Source organism: Nycticebus coucang, chromosome 3 (genome assembly GCF_027406575.1).
Source record: "Nycticebus coucang isolate mNycCou1 chromosome 3, mNycCou1.pri, whole genome shotgun sequence".
In the NCBI taxonomy this organism is placed as follows: domain Eukaryota; kingdom Metazoa; phylum Chordata; class Mammalia; order Primates; family Lorisidae; genus Nycticebus; species Nycticebus coucang.
Genome location: NC_069782.1, coordinates 161,010,073 through 161,033,806, shown reverse-complemented (window position 1 = coordinate 161,033,806; position 23,734 = coordinate 161,010,073). Strand labels below are relative to the sequence as shown.

Genomic DNA, 23,734 nt, shown 5'->3' with positions numbered 1-23,734 from the left:
TTCAATGAATTTAAAGACAAACTCACCAAAGATCTTGACACATTGAGGCAAGAACTTGCAGCCCTCAAAACTCTGAGAAATACAGTAGAATCCCTCAGTAACAGAATGGAGCAGGCAGAAGAAAGGATCTCTGACATTGAAGACAAAGCCTTTGAATGCTCCCAAACACTCAAAGAGGAAGAGACATGGAGAGCAAAAATGGATCATTCCCTAAGAAATTGTGGGACCACTCCAAAAGAGCAAACATATGCCTCACAGGAATCCCTGAAGGAGAAGAGGATGGTCCAAAGGCACAGATACTCTACTCCAAGAGATAATTGAGAACTTCCCAAGCATGGCAAGAGATAACTGAAATTCAGATACAGACAGTTTCAGAACCCCAGCACAACTCAATCCAAAGAAAGCATCTTCTAGACACATTGTAATTAACTTCACCAAAGTTAATATGAAGGAGAAAATCCTGCAAGCAGCCAGACATAAGAAAATCATAATCTACAAGGGGAAGAATATTAGAATGACTGAAGATTTCTCTGCTGAAACTTTTCAACCCAGAAGAGGATGGTCATCGACCTTTAATCTCCTAAAACAAAACAACTCTCAGCCCAGGATCCTATATCCAGCTAAATTGAGCTTCATTTATGATGAAGAAGTTAAATACTTTAATGACATATACATGTTGAAGAAATTTGCCATAACCAAACCAGCTCTTCAGGATATCCTCAGACCCATCCTCCATAATAAGAAGCACAATGCTATACCACTAAAGTAAACTCACTCTGAAATTCCTGACCAAAACCCAATTTTCACACTGGTGAAAAGATTCAAAATGTCCACTGGACTTTCAAAAAACTTGACACCCAAAATACTACCAGGCTTATCAATGCTCTCAATTAATGTGAACGGCTTAAACCAGGGGTCCTCAAACTGCTGCCCGCAGGCCACATGAGGCAGTGTGATTGTATTTGTTTCCATTTTGTTTTTTTTACTTCAAAATAAGATACGTACAGTGTGCATAGGAATTTGTTCATAGTTTCTTTTTTTAACTATAGTCCAGCCCTCCACATTCTGAGGGATGGTGAACTGGCCCCCTGTTTAAAAAGTCTGAGGACCCCAGGCTTAAACTGTCCTCTTAAGAGGCACAGGTTGGCTAACTGTATACAAAAACTCAGGCCAGATTCTGCTGCATACAAGAATCTCATCTTACTTTAAAGGATAAATATAGACTCAGGGTGAAGGGATGGGCATCTGTAATCTAGGCAAACAGAAATCAGAAAAAAGCAGGGGTGGTAATTTTATTGCAGATACACTAGGGTTTAAACCAACAAAAGTAAGGAAAGACCAGGATGGTCACTTCATATTTGTTAAGGGAAACACTCAACATGATAAGATGTCAATTATTAACATTTAAGTGCCCAACCAGAATACTCCTCAATTTATAAAGGAGACCCTAACAGACATGAGCAATTTAATATCTTCCAGCACCATAATAGTTGGAGATTTTAACACCCCTTTGGCAGTGTTGGATAGATCCTCCAATAAGAAACTAAGCAAAGAAATTTTGGACTTAAACTTCACCATACAACAATTGAATTTAACAGACATCTATAGAACATTTCATCCTAACAAAACGGAATACACATTCTTCTCATCAGCCCATGGAACATCCTCCAAAATTGATCACATCTTAGGTCACAAGTCTAACCTCAGCAAATTTAGAAGTATGGAAATTATTCCTTGTATTTTCTGAAATCATCACGCAATAAAAGTTGAACTCACCAATAAAAGGAATCTGCACAGTCATACAAAGACATGGAAACTAAATAACCTTATGCTGAATGATAGCTGGGTCATAAATGAGATTCAGAAGGAAATTGCCAAATTTTTGGAACAAAACAATAATGAAGACATGAATCATCAGAACTTGTAGGATACTGCAAAGGCAGTCCTAAGAGGGGAATTTATAGCATTACAAGCCTTCCTCAAGAAAGATTACAAGAAAGAGAGGAATAACTTAATGGGACATCTTAAGCAACTAGAAAAGCAAGAACATTCCAACCCCAAACACAGCAGAAGAAAAGAAATGACTAAAATAAGAGCAGAATCAAGTGAAATTGAAAACAAAAGAATTATTCAAAAGATCAATGAATCAAAATTTGTTTATTTTTTTGTTTGTTTGTTTGTTTGTTTGTTTTGCTCAAAATGGAGCAAAGGCGTTCTGTGGGCTGGGCTAAGAGTCCCCTCCCAGACAGCATTCACCTGACCCCCAGCTCTGCAAGGACCCAGCCAGGGGGATTTCTTAGTGGTTTTCAACATTGCCTCCATCCCATGGTGGCAGAAACACAGAGGGCAGGTTGTATTTGTGGGCCAGCAAGGAGAGTGACATAGCCCTATTCCAGAGTCCTCCTTGCCTGCCTTGAAGCCACAACTCCAGCCCTGGGGAGTGGCAGGGCCTGTTTTCAGTGCCTCATGCCCTGCTTTTCACCTCCTTCAGTGCTATCTGCTAGCTGCTTTTCCTGCTCTCTCTCCCAGGAGGCAAACCCTTGTGACCAAGATGGCAGCCACCCTGCTCATGGCTGCGTCCCAGGCACCTGTGACATTTAAAGATATGGCCAGGAAGAATGGAAGAGATCTCTGGACCCTACACAAAGGGACCTTTACAGGGATGTTATGCAGGAGAATTAAATTTATTAATTATATATTTTATTATATAAATTAATTTTTATTATATAAATTTTATTTATTACATATAATTATATAAATTAATTTTATTAATTATATAAATTAATAAAAAATATAATTATATAAAAGATATAATTTTTATTTTATATCAATGAGTTCCCTCAAGACTGAGGTACTTTTATTGTACTCACTTTCCTAGTTGTGGGCCACAGTTTAAAACATCAAAGAAGACAAGCCATTTGAAATTCTGACCCATGGTTTTGGGACCATTATCCCCTCCTCCAAAATCATGATTCTTATTCTCTCAATCAATTACTTACTTCATCAAAATCAGCCCCACAAGGAAATCAGAAGACCAGGGGACTAATGCTGATGAATTTACAGGCCCAAAAATGGAGTAAATCTTTAAAAGTTATTTCTCCCAAACTTGGCCCGAAGAACTGTAATAGCAAAAATGTGGGACTGAAATAGGGTGGTTACAGCTACTTTAGAAAAAGGCAGTGAGAGATTCAGCCTGATTTGCCACATCTATTCACACACCATAGTAGTTGGGCACACATATTTCCCCCAAAAGGGCTTTTTCCTTGAGTTTCTCATGCTGTTGTATCTTTCCATCTTCCTGAGAGCAAAATTCTGCACAATGAATGCAATTATTATAACTTTTCTCCTCCTTGTTGTTTCCAATTGACTTGTTTGAAGCTTGCATCTTTGTGAAAGCTAACTGAAGGTACTGTTTGAAAAGAAAAATGAGACATGGGACAAAGGACCCATCAACAATGGTGATGTTACCAAAAGATGCTCATTGTTATTATTGCCATTAATAATATTTATGAATTTCCTTTGGGGATCTCTATAGGGAACATTGCAGGGAAAATATCTTCAAGGAAAGATAAGACCTTAAGTGATCATGGAGTGTAAGGAGCAAATTGACTCCTTCAGGGAAAGAAGCAGAGTCCCTTCCCATGGAATATAGTTCATTTCTGTGTTCTTTTCCCTCTAATCTTTCAGATCAATTCTTCTTATCCTGCTAACTAGCTTGCATCAGGGCATGTGTATGTACACTGAACTGTATATTCCTGTGGTTCTTCTGATAGAAACTGAATTCACATAGAATTAGCATGTTCTGGGGTGATATGGATCATGTGACAAAACTACAGACATAACTCCCATGTGAGAAATGTCCTTTTTGTTCATTCTTTATGAAAAAAAATTTTAACACTAGTGCTCTAGTGTGCCATCTTCTGTAGGGTCTGTGTACAGAACTAAGCACTTGTTTGTATGTGTTTATGAATTGTGGGAGATAATGACTGGACAAAGAGGTTGACTGTCCTGTTTTCAGACTGAATTATCTTCTATGCCTACAAAGAACTCTTCAGCCTAGTCACAAGGAATTAATGAATCTAGGTAAGAATGTATTTTCATTCTCACAGCCTACAGATACAAGTGGTTAAAAATAAAAGTTCACCCAATTTAAGCCCAGTTGTTTCAGTTCTCCTTATCTCAGCCAAAGTAGGAATTAAGAAATATCCCATTATTACTATAATACATCACATAAACAAACTAAAAAACAAAGACCAATGATTGTCTTAATGGATGCAGAAAAAGCTTTTAACACTATCCAGCATCCTTTCATGATCAGGACACTTAAGAAAATAGGTATAGAAGGGACTTTTCTTAAAACGATAGAGGCCATCTACAGCAAACCCACAGCCAATATCATATTGAATGGAGTAAAACTGAAAACATTTCCACTCAGATCAGGAACTAGGCAAGGTTGCCCATTGTCTCCACTGCTTTTTAACATTGTAATGGAAGTCTTAGCCATTGCAATCAGGTAAGAGAAGGCAATCAAGGTATACAAATAGGGTCAGGGAAGATCAAACTTTCACTCTTCACAGATGACACAATTTTTTTTTTTTTTGCAGTTTTTGGCCGGGGGTGGATTTGAACCTGCCACCTCCAGCATATGGAGCCAGCACCCTACTTCTTTGAGCCACAGGTGCTGCCCATGCAGATGATACAATTTTATACCTGGAAAACCCCAAGGACTCAACCACAAAACTCTTAGAAGTAATCAAGGAATACAGTAGCATCTCAGGATACAAAATCAATACTCACAAATCAGTAGCTTTTATATATACCAATAATAGTCAAGCCAAAAAAAACATCAAAGACTATTCCCTTTACAGTTGTGCCAAAGAAGATGATATATTTGGGAATTTACCTAACAAAGGACAGGAAAGATCTCTATAAAGAGAATTATGTAACTCTGAGAAAAGAAATAGCTGACGATATTAACAAGTGGAAAAACATACCATGCTTTTGGCTAGGAAGAATCAACATTGTTAAAATGTCCATCTTACCCAAAGCAATTTACAAATTTAATGCAATCCCTATCAAAGCACCACCGTCATACTTTAAAGATCTGGAAAAAATAGTACTAAGTTTTATATGGAACCAGAAAAAAAATTGAATAGCCAAGGCATTCTCAGAAATAAAAACAAATCAGGAGGAATCATGCTACTAGACTTCATACTATACTATAAATCTATAGTGATAAAAACAGCATGGTATTGGCACAAAAACAGAGAGTATGGAATAGAGAGTAGAATAGATGTTTGGAACAGAATTGAGAACCAAGAGATGAACCCAGACACTTATCGTCATTTCATCTTTGATAAGCCTATCAAAAATATAATTTGGGGGAAAGATTCCCTATTTAACAAATGGTGCTGGGAGAATTGGATGGAGACTTGTAGAAGACTGAAACTGGACCCACATCTTTCACCATTAACAAAAATTGACTCTCACTGGATAAAAGATTTAAACTTAAGACATGAAACTATAAAGATTCTTGGAGAGAGTGAAGGAGAAATACTTGAAGAAATTGGCCTGGGAGAATACTTTATGAGGAGGACTCCCCAGGCAATTGAAGCAACACCAAAAATACATTACTTGGATCTGATCAAACTAAAAATCTTGTAAGTAAAGCAAGCAGACAGTTCTCAGAATGAGAGAGGATGTTTACAGGTTATGCTTCTGACAAAGGTTTGATAACCAGCATCCAAAGAGAACTCAAACTTATTAATAAGAAAAGAACAAGTAATCCCATTTCATTGTGGGCAAGGGACTTAAACAGAAGCTTCTCTGAAGATGATAGGTGCATGGCCTACAGACACATGAAAAAATGCTCATCATCTTTAATCATCGAAGAAATGCAAATCAAAATCACTTTGAGATGTCATCTAACTCCCGTAAGAGTGGCTCACATGGGTGGCGCCTGTGGCTCAAGGAGTGGGGCGCCAGTCCCATATGCCAGAGGTGGCGGGTTCAAACCCAGCCCCGGCTAAAAACCAAAAAAAAAAAAAAAAAAAGAGTGGCTCACATAACATAATCCCAAAACTACAGATGTTGGTGTGGATGAAGAAAAGGGAACACTTCTGCACTGCTGGTGGAAGTGCAAGCTAATACTTCCCTTTTGGACGGAAGTATGGAGAATACTCAGAGATCTAAAAATAGACCTGCCATTTGCAATTCCTCTACTAGGTGTATATCCAAAAGACCAAAAATCACTTTATAACAAAGATATTTGCACCATATTGTTCATTGCAGCTCAATTCATAATAGCTAAGTCATGGAAGAACCCCAAGTGCCCATCGACCCATGAATGGATTAATAAATTGTAGTATATGTATACCATGGAATATTATGCAGCCTTTAAAAAGATGGAGACTTTACCTCTTTTATGTTTACATGGATGGAGCTGGAACATATCCTACTTAGTAAAGTATCTCAAGAATGGAAGAAAAATATCCAATGTACTCAGTACTATTATGAAACCAATTTACAATCACTCACACTTTCATATGAAGAATAGATCATAACTATGGCCCAAGATGAAGGAGGGAGGTGGAGGGGATGGGAGGGAAAGGGGGAGGTCAGATCGAGGGGGGGGTGAATGATGGGATCACACCTATCGTGCATAATGCAAGGGTACATGTCAGATCTATTAGTATAAAGTATAAATGTCTTAACAATTATATTAAATTAAGTAAATGAGATGAGGTATATATTAACCAGTGTGATATAAGTGTTCCTAATTCTATATGAAATCAGCACATTGTACCCCATAAATGCATTAATGTATACATGATCTATATGTTTATGACTTAATAAAAAAATCATTAGGAGAGATAAGAAGATCCTTTATATACTTATTAAAGGATCAAGCCATCAAGAACATATAACAAATATAAGCATTATTATAAACCAACTTGACCTAACAGTGATATATAGGACACTCTATCCAACAACAGAAAGAATACACATTGTTCCCAAGTGCACCTAAATGTATACCATAAGGATAGACCTTATGTTGGGACACAAATCAAGTCTGAATGAATTTTAAAGGATTAAAATCATAAAAATATCTTCTCCAACCACATTGAAATGAAGCTAGAAATTAATAACCAAAGGAAAACTGAAAATTCATAAATATAACACACTCATAAACAACCAGTGTATCAATGAAGAAATCATAAGAAAAAAATAAATAAAATACCTTAAAGGGGGGTGGGAATGCAAATTAATACATTCCCTTTGGAAAGATGTTTGGAGAACACTTAGAGATCTAAAAATAGACCTGCCATTCAATCCTATAATTCCTCTACTGGGTATATACCCAGAAGACCAAAAATCACATTATAACAAAGGTATTTGTACCTGAATGTTTATTGCAGCCCAATTCATAATTGCTAAGTCATGGAAAAAGCCCAAGTGCCCATCAATCCATGAATGGATTAATAAATTGTGGCATATGTACACCATGGAATATTATGCAACCTTAAAGAAAGATGGAGACTTTACCTCTTTCATGTTTACATGGATGGAGCTGGAACATAGTCTTCTTAGTAAAGTATCTCAAGAATGGAAGAAAAAGTATCCAATGTACTCAGCCCTACTATGAAACTAATTTATGGCTTTCATATGAAAGCTATAACCCAATTATAACCTAAGAATATGGGGAAGGGGAGAGGGCAGGGAGGGGGGAGGATGGGCGAAGGGAGGGTGATTGGTGGGATCACACCTACGGTGCATCTTATAAGGGTACATGTGAAACTTACTAAATGTAGAATATAAATGTCTTAACACAATAACTAAGAAAATGCCAGGAGGGCTATGTTAACCAGTGTGAAGAAAATATGTCACATCGTATATAAAACCAGTGTATGGTGCCCCATGATTGCATTAATGTACACAGGTATGATTTAATAATAAATTTTTTAAAAAAGGAAAATACCTTGAGGGGAATTAAAATGATAAAAAGAAAAAATATCACTTGAAGTGAAAACAGTGCTTAGAGGAAAATTTAGTGTAGCAAAAGAAAAATATCTCAAATCTATAACTTACTTTACAACTTATAAAACTAGAAAAAGAAGAAGAAACTAAGCCTGAAGCTAGTGAAACAAAGGAGATAGTCAATAAAACACAGAAGACAAACAATAGAGAGGATGCAAAAATAAAAGTCAAGACTGCGACAAGATCAACAAAATTGACATTTAGCTAGGTGGACCAATTAAAAAAAGAGAGAAGGCTCAAATTACTGAAATCAGAAATGAAAGTAGGGGTATTACACTAAACCTACAGAAATAAACAGAAATATAAATAAATACTGTGAATATGCACCCCCAAAATTAGATAATTTAAATAAAATGAACATATTTCTAGAAACACAGAAATAGGAAATCTGAACAGAGTTATATAAAAGTAAAGAGAATGACTCAGTAAACAAAAACTTCAGAACAACAACAAAAACCATTGGACCAGATGTCTTCACTCCACTAATAGAATAAAAGAAAATAAAACAAGACAGGATAATCTCAATTTATGTAGAATAAACATTTGACAAAAATCCATCATACCGTCATGATAAAACTACTCAACAAATCAGGAATATAAAGGAACTTCCTAACTGTGACAAAGGGCATTTATGAAAAACCCATCATATTCTATGGCAAAAAACTAAAACTTTCCCCCTGCAATAAGGGAACAATACAATGATACACATTTTAACCATCTCTAGTCAACATTCTACTGAGAGTTCTAACCAGAGAAATTAGGCAAGAAAAAAGAAAGAAAAAGCATCCAGATTGGAAAGGAAGAGGTAAGACTAATTGTATTCATAGAAGAATGATCTTATTTATAGAAAAGTCTATAGAATACAAACCAAAAAAACCTATTAAAGTTATAAACAACCTCAGAAAAAAAAAATTTTTTTTTGAGACAGAGCCTCAAGCTGTCACCCTGGGTAGAGTGCCATAGCATCACAGCTCACAGCAACCTCCAACTTCTGGGCTCAAGCGATTCTCCTGCCTCTGCCTCCCAAGAAGCTATAATTACAGGTGTCTGCCACAATGCCCAGCTATTTTTTTGGTCGCAGCTGTCATTGTTGTTTGGCAGGCCCAGGCTGGATTCAAACCCGCCAGCTCAGGTGTATGTGGCTGGCACCTTAGCCGTTTGAGCCATAGGCGCTGAGCCAACCTCAGAAAAATTAAAGGTAAAAAAATCAATACATTAAAAAAAAATAGTTGCATTTCTATTTTCTAGTCATGAACAATAATAAAGGACAATCCCAAGAATAGTCAGAGCAATCTTGAGGAAAAATATCAAAGCTGAAGTAATTATAGTACTTTACTTCAAAATATGGTACAAATCCATAGCAACCAAAACAGAATGGTCCTGACATAAAAACAGAAACATAGACCAGTGTAACAGAACATAGAGCCCAGAAATAAATTCATGCACTTACAACCAACCAATTTTTGACAAAAGTGCCAAGAACACATACTGGGGAATGAACAGTCTCATCAATAAATGATGCTAAGAAAAATTGATATCCACATGCAGAAGAAAAGAACTAAACCCTATTTCTCATGATACACAAAAATCAACTTAAAAGGGATTCAAGACTTAAATATAAGATCCAAACAATAAAATTACTACAAGAAGACATGGAGATAAGACTTTGTGACATTGATTTGGATAAGGATATTTTGGATAAGACCTTAAAAAGCAACAGTGGAAAAATGTGATTACAACAAACTAAAAAGCTTCTGCAAAGCAAAAGAAACAATCAACCAAGTTAAGAGACAACCTACAAAGTGGGAGAAAATATTTGCAAACTATGCATCTGACAAGAGATTAATATCCAGAACTCATAAGGAACTCAAACAACTCAATAGCAAAACAACACATAATCTGATTTTAAAATGGGCAAAAGACCTAAACAGACATTTATCCAAAGAACACACATATATGGCCAATAGGAATATTAAAAAATGCTTAACATCACCAATCATCAGGGAAAAGAAAATGAAAAGCAAAATGAGATATCATCTCACCTGAATGAGAATGACTATTATTCCCAATGGCACTATTCACAATATCCAAGATATGGAACCAACATAAGTGTCTACCAACAGAGGAAGGATAAAGAAAATATGGTGGGAGAAGCCTGCTGCCTTTGCTTGGCCTTTGAGCCAAGGAAAATACAGCCCTGGGCCTTAGGCTGTGGGACTGTCAAGACTGCCAGTCCCATAGAGAGATTGAGGCGGCAGCACATTGGACACCAGTCAGAGACCAGGCTAACACACAGCTCTGTCTGCTCAGTGGCCCTGCATGTCTCTGGACCTCAGTTTACCCATCTCTAGCACTGCAGGGGCTGAACAGGCAGTTGAGCCAGGCTCCTGACACTCTCACATTTGCAGAGTCGACCTGGAGAAGGCCAGGTGGAGAAGGAGGAGGCTTTTCCTCCTCCCTCAGCCTAGGAAATTGAGTGTCCCCTTCTGTCTCTGGCCAGGGCCCCATGGCCATGGCCTGCCCTCCTGTGACAGCCAGCAGGAGGACCCCTGTTCATCTTCTCCCTTCTCCTGCCAGGCTCTTGGAAAGGCCCAGAAGGGGACAACGTTCCACCACAACTTCCACAGCAGCCAGGGCATAAGAACTTAAAGAGCAAGAGGAAATGAAAGGAAAATTAGGGCAAGGAAACAGATAAAACAAATCACTCATGAGGAAGAATCAGCAGAAAACTCCAGACAACATGAAGAACCAGTCCAGAAAAACCCCGCCAAGGGACCATGAGATACCTACTGCAGAGGATTCCACCTATAAACAAATGTTAGGAATGACAGAAAGGGAATTTAGAATACACATAATGAAAACAATGAAAGAAATGATGGAAACAATGATGGAAATTGCTAATAAAGTGGAAAATAACCAAAAGGAAATCCAAAAACAGAATCAAATAAGAGATGAACAATAAGAAGAATATAGAAAGGATATAGCAGAGCTGAAGGAACTGAAACAGTCAATTAGGGAACTTAAAGATGCAATGGAAAGTATCAGCAACAGGTTAGACCATGCAGAAGAAAGAATTTCAGAGGTAGAAGACAAAGTTCTTGAGATAACTCAGATAGTCAAAGAGGCAGAAAAGAAGAGAGAGAAAGAAGAACGTTCACTGTCAGAATGATGGGACTTTATGAAGCGTTCCAACATACGAGTTATAGGAATCCAGAAGGGGAAGAAGAATGCCCCAGAGGAATGGAAGCCATACTAGAGAATATTATAAAAGAAAATTTCCCAAATATCACCAAAGATTCTGACACACTGCTTTCAGAGGGATATCGGACCCCGGGTCGCCTCAACTCTAACCGACCTTCTCCAAGCCACATTGTGATGAACCTGTCCAAAGTCAAGACAAAAGAAAAGATTCTGCAAGCTGCCAGGAGTAAGCACCAGTTGACCTACAGGGGCAAATCCATCAGAGTGACTGCAGACTTCTCTAATGAAACTTTCCGAGCAAGAATACAATGGTCATCTACCTTTAATCTACTTAAACAGAACAATTTCCAGCCCAGAATTCTGTACCCTGCTAAGCTAAGCTTTAAAATTGATGGAGAAATCAAATCATTTACGGATATACAAACATTGAGGAAATTCACCACAACAAGACCAGCTCTACAGGAAATACTTCAACCTGTTCTACACACTGACCATCACAATGGATCAGCAGCAAAGTAAGAACTCAGAAATTAAAGGACAGAACCTAGCCTCCACACTGATGCAAAAGATAAAACTAAGCAATGGACTCTCACAAAATAAGATGAATAGAATACTACCACACTTATCAATTATCTCAATAAATGTTAATGGCTTGAATTCCCCACTGAAGAGACATAGATTGGCTGACTGCATTAAAAAACACAAGCCATCCATTTGCTGTCTGCAAGAAACACACCTGGCTTCAAAAGACAAATTAAAACTCTGAGTCAAGGGTTGGAAGACAATTTTTCAGGCAAATGGAATTCAGAAGAAAAGAGGAGTTGCGATCTTATTTTCAGATACTTGTGGATTTAAAGCAACTAAAGTCAAAAAAGACAAAGATGGTCACTTTATATTGGTCAAAGGAAAAAATACAACAAGAAGATGTTTCAATTCTAAATATTTATGCACCCCATTTAAATGCTCCCAGATTCTTGAAACAGACCTTACTCAGTCTGAGCAATATGATATCTGATAATACCATAATAACAGGCGACCTTAACACTCCTCTTACAGAGCTGGACAGATCCTCTAAACAGAAATTAAACAAAGATATTGGAGATTTAAATGAGACCCTAGAACAACTGTGCTTGATAGATGCATATAGAACACTCCATCCCAAAGATAAAGAATATACATTCTTCTCATCACCCCATGGAACATTCTCCAAAATTGATCATATCCTGGGACACAAAACAAACATCAACAGAATCAAAAGAATTGAAATTTTACCTTGTATCTTCTCAGACCATAAGGCACTAAAAGTGGAACTCAACTCTAACAAAAACGCTCGACCCCACCCAAAGGCATGGAAATTAAACAATCTTCTGTTGAATAACAGATGGGTGCAGGAAGAAATAAAACAGGAAATCATTAACTTCCTTGAGCATAACAACAATGAAGACACAAGCTACCAGAACCTATGGGATACTGCAAAAGCAGTTTTGAGAGGAAAATTTATTGCTTTAGATACCTACATTCGAAAAACAGAAAGAGAGGGCATCGACAATCTCACAAGCCATCTTACGGAATTGGAAAAAGAAGAACAATCTAAGCCTAAACTCTGTAGAAGAAAAGAAATATCCAAAATCAAATCAGAGATCAATGAAATTGAAAACAAAAGAATCATTCAGAAAATTAATGAAACAAGGAGTTGGTTTTTTGAAAAAATAAATAAACTAGATAAACCATTGGCCAGACTAATGAGAAATAGAAAAGTAAAATCTCTAGTAACCTCAATCAGAAATGATAAAGGGGAAATAACAACTGATCCCACAGAGATACAAGAGATCATCTCTGAATACTACCAGAAACTCTATGCCCAGAAATTTGACAATGTGAAGGAAATGGATCAATATTTGGAATCACACCCACTCTCTAGACTTAGCCAGGAAGAAATAGAGCTCCTGAACAGACCAATTTCAAGCACTGAGATTAAAGAAACAATAAAAAAAATCTTCCAACCAAAAAATGCCCTGGTCCAGATGGCTTTGCACCACAATTCTATCAAACCTTCAAGGAAGAGCTTATTCCTGTACTGCAGATAATTATTCCAAAAAATTGAGGAAGAAGGAATCTTCCCCAACACATTCTATGAAGCAAACATCACCCTGATACCAAAACCGGAAAAGACCCAAACAAAAAGGAGAATTTCAGACCAATCTCACTCATGAATATAGATGCAAAAATTCTCAACAAAATCCTAGCTAATAGATTATAGCTTATCATCAAAAAAGTCATTCGTCATGATCAAGCAGGTTTCATCCCAGGGATGCAATGCTGGTTTAACATACGCAAGTCCATAAACGTTATCCACCATATTAACAGAGGCAAAAATAAAGATCATATAATCCTCTCAATAGATGCAGAAAAAGCATTTGATAAAATCCAGCATCCTTTTCTAATTAGAACACTGAAGAGTATAGGCATAGGTGGCACATTTCTAAAACTGATTGAAGCTATCTATGACAAACCCACAGCCAATATTTTACTGAATGGAGTAAAACTGAAAGCTTTTCCTCTTAGAACTGGAACCAGACAAGGTTCTCCTCTGTCACCTTTACTATTCAACATAGTGCTGGAAGTTCTAGCCAATACAATTAGTCAAGACAAGGAAATAAAGGGAATCCAAATGGGAGCAGAGGAGGTCAAACTCTCCCCCTTTGCTGACGAAATGATCTTATACTTAGAGAATCCCAAAGACTCAACCACAAGACTCCTAGAAGTCATCAAAAAATACAGTAATGTTTCAGGATATAAAATCAATGTCTACAAGTCAGTAGCCTTTGTATACGCCAATACAGTCAAGATGAGAAACTAATTAAGGACACAACTCCCTTCACCATAGTTTCAAAGAAAATGAAATACCTAGGAATATACCTAACGAAGGAGGTGAAGGACCTCTATAAAGAAAAGTATGAAATCCTCAGAAAGGAAATAGCAGAGGATATTAACAAATGGAAGAACATACCATGCTCATGGATGAGAAGAATCAACATTGTTAAAATGTCTGTACTTCCCAAAGCAATCTATCTATTCAATGCCATTCCTATCAAAATACCAACATCGTACTTTCTAGATTTGGAAAAAATGATTCTGCATTTTGTATGGAACCATAAAAAACCCGTATAGCTAAGGCAGTTCTTAGTAATAAAAATAAAGCTGGGGACATCAGCATACCAGATTTTAGTCTGTACTACAAAGCCACAGTGGTCAAAACAGCATGGTACTGGCACAAAAATAGAGACACAGACACTTGGAATTGAATTGAAAACCAAGAAATGAAACTAACATTTTACAACCACCTAATCTTTGATAAACCAAACAAGAACATACCTTGGGGGAAAGACTCCCTATTCAATAAATGGTGTTGGGAGAACTGGATGTCTACATGTCAAAGACCGAAACTGGACCCACACCTTTCCCCACTCACAAAAATTGATTCAAGATGGATAAAGGACTTAATTTTAAGGCATGAAACAATAAAAATCCTCAAAGAAAGCATAGGAAAAACACTGGAAGATATTGGTCTGGGGAAAGACTTCATGAAGAAGACTGCCATGGCAATTGCAACAACAAAAACAAACAAATGGGACTTCATTAAACTGAAAAGCTTCTGTACAGCTAAGGAGACAACAACCAAAGCAAAGAGACAACCTACACAATGGGAAAGGATATTTGCATATTTTCAATCAGACAAAAGCTTGATTACTAGGATCTATAGAGAACTCAAATTAATCCACATGAAAAAAGCCAACAATCCTATATATCAATGGGCAAGAGACATGAATAGAACCTTCTCTAAAGATGACAGACGTATGGCTAACAAACATATGAAAAAATGTTCATCATCTCTATATATCAGAGAAATGCAAATCAAAACAACCCTGAGATATCATCTAACCCCAGTGAGAATGGCCCACATCACAAAATCTCAAAACTGCAGATGCTGGCGTGGATGTGGAGAGAAGGGAACACTTTTACACTGCTGGTGGGACTGCAAACTAGTACAACCTTTCTGGAAGGAAGTATGGAGAAACCTCAAAGCACTCAAGCTAGACCTCCCATTTGATCCTGCAATCCCATTACTGGGCATCTACCCAGAAGGAAAAAAATCCTTTTATCATAAGGACACTTGTACTAGACTGTTTATTGCAGCTCAATTTACAATTGCCAAAATGTGGAAACAGCCTAAATGCCCACCAAGTCAGGAATGGATTAACTAGCTGTGGTATATGTATACCATGGAGTACAGCTATTAAAAAAGATGGAGACTTTACATCCTTCGTATTAATCTGGATGGAAGTGGAAGACAATATTCTTAGTAAAGCATCACAAGAATGGAGAAGCATGAATCCTATGTACTCAATTTTGATATGAGGACAATTAATGACAATTAAGGTTATGGGGGGGAGGAAAAGCAGAAAGAGGGACGGAGGGAGGAGGGTGGGGCCTTGGTGTGTGTCACACTTTCTGGGGGCAAGACATGATTGCAAGAGGGACTTTACCTAACAATTGCAATCAGTGTAACCTGGCTTATTGTACCCTCAATGAATCCCCAACAATAAAGAAAAAAAAAAAAAGAAAGAAAGAAAATATGGTACATGTACATAATGGAATACTATTCAGACATAAACAATGAAATATTGTCATTTGCAGCAACATGGATGGACCTGGAGGCCATTATATTTAGCAAAATAAGCCAGGCAAAGAAAGACAAATACCAGATGACCTAATACGTGGATCTAAAAAAATTGGTCTGATAGAAGTAGAGAGTAGGATAGTGGTTATCAGAGCCTGTGGAGAGCAGGAGGTAGCCAGATGAGGAGAGCCTGATCAATTGGCACAAGTTACAGTTACCTAGGAGGAATAAGTTTTGGTGTTTTGTCATACAATAGGGTCACTACAGTTAATATTGTACTGTATATTTCAAAGTAATGACAAGAAAGAATTTTAATGTTTTCACCACAATAAATGTTGAGGTGATGGATGTGCTAAATACCCTGATTTGATTATTACACAATGTATACATATATCAAAACATCACATTGTACACCATAAATATGTACAATTAGTATGTGTCAAAATGTGTCAGTTAAAAATAAAATAAAACTAAAATAATAAATTCAACAGAGAAGGTCTAGGACAGACTTGTAAACTGAAAACAACACATTGTTTAAAAAAAAAAATCGAAGATCTAAATAGGGCTCCATGCCCATAGCTCAGTGAGTAGGACGCCAGCCACATACAACCAAGCTGGTGAGTCCAAGCCCGGCCCGGGCCTGCCAAACAGCAATAACAACTGCAACCAAAAAATAGCCAGGTGTTGTGGTGCTACTCAGGAGGCTGAGGCAAGAGAATCACTTAAACCCAAGAGTTTGAGGTTGCTGTGAGCTGTGACACTGTGGCACTTTACCGAGGGTGACAAAGTGAGACTCTGTTTCAAAAAAAAAAGATCTAAATAAATGCAAAGACATCCCATGTTAATGGATTAAAATGTGTAATATTGTTAAGATGGCAGTACTCCTAAAGCAATCCACAGATTCTATGAAATCTCTATCAAGATTCAAATTATTTTTTTTTCAGAAATAAAAGAACTGATCCTAAAATTTACATGGAATTTCAAGGGACCTTAAGTGGAAAAGCAATAATGAAAAAAAAAAAAAGTTAGAAGATTCACCTCCCTATTCCAAAACTACTACAAAATTACAGTAATCAAGACAGTGCATTACCAGCATAAAAACGCAAAAATGGATCAACAGAATGGAAATGAAAGCCCAAAGTAAATTCACTCATTTAGGGATAATTGATTTCCACAGCGTATCAAGACAATTCAATAGAGAAAGAAATATTTGATCATTACACAAGGTATATATGTATCCAAATACCTCAACATACCTCATAGACATGTATAATTATTTGTGTCAATTGTAAAAAATAACTGAGTGACATTTAACTGGTTATACCAGTCCATGAGCATGAGATGTTTGTTCATTTGTTTGTGTCATCTTCAACTTCTTTCATCAGTGTTTTGTCATTCTCCTTGTAAAGAACTTGCACCTCATTGGTTAAGTATATTCCTTGGTATTTTATTTTCTTTGCAGCTATTGTAAATGGTATTGAATCTTTTATTTGACTCTCATCTGGATTGGTAGTAGTATACAGAAATGCTACTGATTTACCAATTCAATGCAATCCCCATCAAAATACCAATGTTGTATCTCACAGAGGTAGAAAAATTAATACTATACTTCCTTTGGAACCAAAAAAGAGCCTGAATAGCCAAAGCAATCTTAAGCAAAGAGAACAAATCTGGAAGCATCACATTACCAGACTTCAAATTATACTACAAGGCTATAGTAACCAAAACAACATGGTACAGGTTTGTAAAAGTAGAGATACAAACCAATGGACTAGAACAGAAATAAAACCATCTACCTACAAACAACTGAGCTTTGGCAAAGCAGACAATACCACACTAGGGAAATGAAGCTCTATTCAATGAATGATGGTGGGAAAACTGGATAGCCATATCCAAACATTAATTCAAGATGGATAAAATACTTACATGTAAGATATGAAGCCATAAAGATTCTAGAGGAAAACACAGGAAAAACTCTTCTAGACAGACATTGGCTTAGGCAAAGAATTTATCACTAAGACTCCAAAGGCAAATACAGCAACAACAAAAATACATAAATGGGACTTGATTGAATTAAAAGGTTTCTACACAGAAGAGGAAATTGCCAACAGAGTAAAAAGACAACCTACAGAATGGGAGGAAAATATTCACAAACTATGCATGCACCAAAGAGTTAATATCCAGAATCTACAAATTCAAACCAATCAACAAGACAAAAACAAACAACTCCATTAAAAAGTGGGAAAAAATTAATTTTTCAAGAGAAAATAGACAAACATATGAAAAAATGTTCAACAACACTGATCATCACTGCAAATTAAAAATGCAAAAGATATGATCTTACCTCTGTCAGAATGGCCATTATATAAAAGTCAAAAAACAATAGATTCATGGATGCAGAGAGAAATGAACACTTATTCACAATTGGTGAGACTGAAAATGAGTATGTTCTACTCCACCATAAAAAGGGGGAAAATAGCACCTTTTGCAGCAACTTAGATAGAACTAGAGACCATTATCTTTAACAAATTACCTCAGGAATAGAAAAACAAACACCACATGCGTTCTCTAGTAATGGAAACTAATTGATGGGCACACATAGGCACAAAGAGATGTAAAGGGTATTGGAATACAAGAAGTTGGCCTGGGGTAAAAACCTATTGGATACAATGAAGACTAGTTAGGTGAAGGGCACACTAACAGCACCAATTTAAGCAATATAAAAGGTATCCATGTTACAAAATCAATGGTATCCCCTAGTAAAAAAATTAAAAATAAATAAATGAGCAGAAAAAAACAGGGAAAGAATAGCATCCTAAACAAATGGACAACTGGATATCCACATACAAAGGATGAGGTAGGACCCTTTCTTACAACATGTATAAAGCTTAACTCAAAATTGATCAAAGATCAGTGTAAGAACTAAAAATATAAAAGTCATAGGAGTAATCTTCATGACCTTGGATTAGAGAATGGATTCTTTCTTGTGACAGTAAAATCTCCAGAAACAAAAGGGAAATAAACAGATTAATAAGACTTCATCAAATTTTAAAAATTCTGTACATCAAAACAAACTTTTGGGAAAGTGAAAAAACATAGAATATCTGCAAATCATATGTTAGTTCGGATCTAGGACAATTACACAACAATAACCTATTTCTAAAATGGGTCGAGTACTTGAAGGGATTTCTCCAAAGATAATTGACAAATGGCGAACAAACACATGCTGAAGCGAGAAGGGCAGGACCAGCAGCGCTCTGAGCCCCGGACCCTGTGCACTCCCTGCAGCCGCAGGAGGAGAGTCTGCCCGCGTCTCCATTCAGGGGATGGCAGGGATTGGGCTGGACTCAGCCCTGAGTTCTGTCCCGCCCGACCGCCCACCGACCCTCCTGCCCCGGATCCCACACCGCAGTCCAGGGCCCCCTGGAGCCTGCGGGAGACTTACTTTCCCCTGAGCACGTGAGCCCGGCGTCCCGACTGTGCCCGCACTGGCTCCCAGGACCTCGCGGGCAGTGGAACAGCAAAGACTCGTTGCCCACACAGCGGAAGGCCTCTGTCCACACAAGCCCGGAGCCGCGGCCAAAGCGGGCGCCCCTGGGCGTGGACATGGCCGCCCCACACCGCAGCTCTCGACACACCACGTGAGCTGTGGCCAGATCCAGGTCTGCGTCGCATACGGTGCCCCAGGTCAGGCCCCGCTTCACCTCCAGGCGCCCAGAGCAGGGGTGCTCGCCGCCAGCCAGCCGGGCCTCGGTGTGTCCTGGGGGCAGATGCTGGACTGGAGAGACCACAGCAGGACCGGCTCCCTGCCAGCCTCTGGGCTGCAGGGGAGGATCCCTACAAGAGGTCACAGGATTCCCTGGCCACCCCTAGCCCCTGGACTGGGAGCGAGGCCTCTCCCACCACTCTGCATGTCCCTGAGATCTTGGTCCCACACAGATTCTAACGGCAAAGCTCAACTCAGCCCTTGGCCTCTGGGGAGATGAGAACCTCTACTTCCAGGGCCTGAGGCCCCCACATCTGTGCCTCTGCACCCACCTCCAGGCTTGGGCCTCACACCTGCCAAGCAACTTTAATCACCTGGTCATTTTAAAGCCCAGAACCTAGCTACACTTGGGGCCAATCCAATTAGAGCCCTGTCGGAGGAGCTGGTATTGGAGTCGGCCATCTCCTCAGATGACCCTAGGGCCACCAGTGGCCACCAGAGTCTCCTAGGGCAGGCTCCCAGTCCCTCTCCTTCCCCAGGACTGGGGTGCAGTCTGGGTGCATGGCAGCAGGTGTCTGCCAGAAGCAGTGGGGAAGTGGTGGGGAAGTCCTCTTCAGTCCCTAGAGATATCCTGAGTAGTCACCTCCCATCTTGGAGACCCCTGGGCAGGGGTATCCCTACCTGAGCATACCACCGCTGTATCTGTTGGGAGCTCACACTGGTCTAGGAGGTTCAGGTTGAACCTGCAGTTGAAGATGTTGGACTCTGGTCCCTTGCAGGTCACAACTTTCAACTCTGGCCTTCCAGCCTTCCCTGTGAGGTGAGGTCTGGTGGCCTGTAGTGCTGGACCACACCCCAGCCTTCTGCAGAAGACGCTGGCTTCCTTCTGGTGCAAGCCACACCTTATCACAGGGCCTTCTGCTACCTGGATCACAGGGGTCCCTGCACAGGGGCTTCCTCCACCACTCAGCCCCAAGGATGCTAGCCGCCCACCTGCATACAGAGGGCCAGCACTGCTCCCACCTGGTTTCCTCTTGGGTAAGGCCCTCCCACCCCAAACACATGGGCTCTGGAGCTCTGAGGTAGTGGTCTTTGGTGGGAGGGGGCCAGGTGGAGGTCCACAGCAGAGGCCCTTCCTATGGGTCCTGGATCCTGAAGGGGGCAGCCAATAACTATATGCTGCCCACACTGGGCCCCTTCTCCCCACTGTGCCCAGTGGGGGCTCCATATGGGCGGCAGAACCAACTCCATACCCCCTGGTTTCTAGTGCTTCAGCCCATGGGGAGGGTCCCTCAGGTGGAGAGTGTACAGGTTGAAAACTAGCCATCTGCTCTTTTCTGAAGGGCTCATGCAGGCTGATTTCCCAGGTCCCCAGGCCATGCCTGTGGTGGCCTCTGCACAGGGTACATCTGTCTGGTACCTACCACTCCAGAGCTCTCAAGTACCATGAGGCCTTTCTCCTGGCCCATACAAATACCCATCATCCATCTCTCAAATGCACCACTTCGAGCCCCTGCTTTCCAACAACAATTTGATGCAGGGGGAATGGTGTGGTCCCAGCCAGAGCCTGGACAAGACAAGGGCACTGAAATCTGGGGGTAAACCCTTAAGTTCAGGCTTCTGAGTAGGTCCTGATCAGGGAGAACCCATGGACAGAGTGGCCTAGAGGCCTGAGACGAGGGCCAGGAGGACATATCTTGCTCTACACCTCCCTGGGTGCCTCTGCTCATGCTGGCCTCTCAGGGAAGGAAGGCAAGACATTTTACTCCAGAAGGTCCTGTGGTCACCACTGGGCATAACACTTGATGGTCTCAAGGAGCCAGCAGAACCCAAAAGGCTGGGCTCCAGCCAGGGTCCCTGCCAGGGGTGGCGTAGACATATGCCATGTTCCTCACTTGGGCTGCCCTGGCCTTTGGAGGGGCCCCATGCTGGGTCACAGCCCTGGAGTTCACAGACACCCCAAGAGAGTCAGCATTCTTCCTCCCCCAGAGGTAGAAGTCATGGTGGGGAAAGGGTTGCAGGCTGGAGGCAGCAGCTCCGACCATCCTACCTGAGCAGTGCACGGCCCCAATGCACTCACACGCACAGCCCTGCAGCGGCCCCCACATCCCCAGGGAGCACTCCCAGAGTGAGGCCTCCATGCCCTGGCACCGCAAGCCCTGCAGCAAGGACTGCTGGGCTTCCTGGGGCCACACCACATACGTGGGGGTAACGAGGGCGCGGCCACAGCCCAGCTGCCTGCAGATCACAGAAGCCTCACCCAGGCCCCAGCGGTCCCCGCAAACCGGGCCCTGCCGGCCCAGGAGCTGCACCTGCAGGAGGCCCTCACAGCGGTTTCCACCCCGCAGCAGGGCCAGGGACTGGCCCACGCTACCTGCCAAAGAAGAACACAGGAAGGGCCTCCGTGGCAAAGGTACCCTTGAGTGTTTTCTGTCCAGAATCATCAACAATTAGAAATCTAACTTCCATCTTTGTGCCCATAATCTTGATTTTTCCCAAGTTTTCTCACATTTTGTTTTGATATTATCAATGATGTTAACAAGGTTAAATATCCACAAAAATGAAGAAAATGTTAACAAAAATGGACTAAGGTCCATTTTCTGTGGAAACTCAAAAGAGTTAGACTTTAAGCCTTTCTCAAACATGGTGCTGGCCCACAAAGAAACACCTCTGGTCATTCCACCTGCTAATGAGCCATGCAGAGGATACACCAACCCTTGGGGGCCCAGCTGAGCCTCCCAGGATTCCTGCTAGGAAACCATTGTTGAGAGGAGACCATTGTCGTGTCATCCCCCTATCTCCTCCCCAAAACATTCTGGGCTCTGACCCCCAGGTTCCTATGGACAACAGCACACACTCACCAGGAAAGAGTGTCCAGCAGGCCACAAGCAGGGGCCACAGCCCCAGTGAGCACAATGCCATGCCTGGTTGCATCTGATGCCGTGGTGCCCCAGGCTGGCAGTCTTGGGGCAGGCACGTGAGTTCTGTCCCTGAGTCGATGGCCTCTGACTTGATGTGACACTTTCTGAGAAGGAAGCCTATCAGTGCCCTCAGTGCCTCCCCTCACTCCTCCCTTGCCACGGTGCCTGAGGCCAGACAGCACCAGCAGTGGGTGTGTGGTGAGGCCGGCTGAGCTTCCTGCAGCTGGTGCCTTACGCAGCCCCGGATGTGACAAAGACCGACCAGGAGCCCATTCTCAGCAAGGCCCTGATGGCCATGGTGCTGAGACCGGGGTTGGCAGGAAAATGATGCACTTTTCTGTCTCACACAAAAGGTGTGGCTGAAGACCTAAGACCTTTCCATGCTCTGTGTGAACAGAGAGACTTCAGCGATCTGATTAAAATACTGAAAACTGGAATTCCCTATGACTACCCTGTTTCCCAAAAAATAAGACAGTGTCTTATTTTAAGGTGTGCTCCTAAAGATGCGCTAGGTCTTATTTTCAGGGGACGTCTTATCTTTCCTGTAAGTAGGTCTTATTTTCGGAGGATGTCTTATTTTCAGGAAAACAGGATAGCGTTCAGAAATGGTGCACACCTCCCTGTGAGTCAAATGCAGCAAGAGGGTTAAACCAAGGAGGGTGTGCACCTGGGCCAATGTGTCAGCTACATATTTTAATTGGAAATTACACAGGACACAGAATGCACATTATGAGACATTATTGTATGCCACACTAATATCTGGACATTTGTGCAAAGAAAAGTTCCCAATGGGTATAAGCCAAGATGGTGAAGTGTTTATTTCTGAGGAATAGAAAGATGGGTAGGTGTCCATTTTCTTTCTTGGTTCTATGAGTTTTTGAATTTACAATAATACACGTGTATTTTTTGGAAGCAGCAAAATTTAATAAATGTTAATTTCCAATAGATTTTCCAAAGAACCAGTTTAGGAGAGATCAGCTCAGATCTTCAGATCTCTATGTAGGAGAAAAGGAATATTCAAAGGAAATGGGTTTCCAGAGAAAACCAAAGAGCTACACACATGGCAGTCTGTGCAGCAGCCCCATTCCTGGCACACTGCAGCCCACCTAGAAGCAATGGGACCCCCCTGTGCACTGACTTTCAAGGTACCTAAGCAGCCTCCAAATGAGGTAAGGACTCAAACAGGCT

The 23,734-nt window shown here is 40.4% G+C and overlaps 1 protein-coding gene across 1 annotated transcript in view; it reads right to left on the bottom strand.

Moving 5' to 3' along the window:
• The window catches only part of LOC128582422 (scavenger receptor cysteine-rich domain-containing protein SCART1-like), a 34,055-nt gene extending 11,508 nt beyond the window's left edge, over positions 1-22,547 (bottom strand). The window contains exons 1-4 of the mRNA XM_053586332.1: positions 22,481-22,547; positions 21,676-21,999; positions 20,307-20,618; positions 19,365-19,679 (exon numbers count right to left, since the gene is read on the bottom strand). Coding sequence (XP_053442307.1) covers positions 19,365-19,679; positions 20,307-20,618; positions 21,676-21,999; positions 22,481-22,547 — 1,018 coding nt within the window. The remainder of the gene's footprint in view (positions 1-19,364; positions 19,680-20,306; positions 20,619-21,675; positions 22,000-22,480) is intronic.
• Between the last annotated feature and the right edge of the window lie 1,187 nt (positions 22,548-23,734).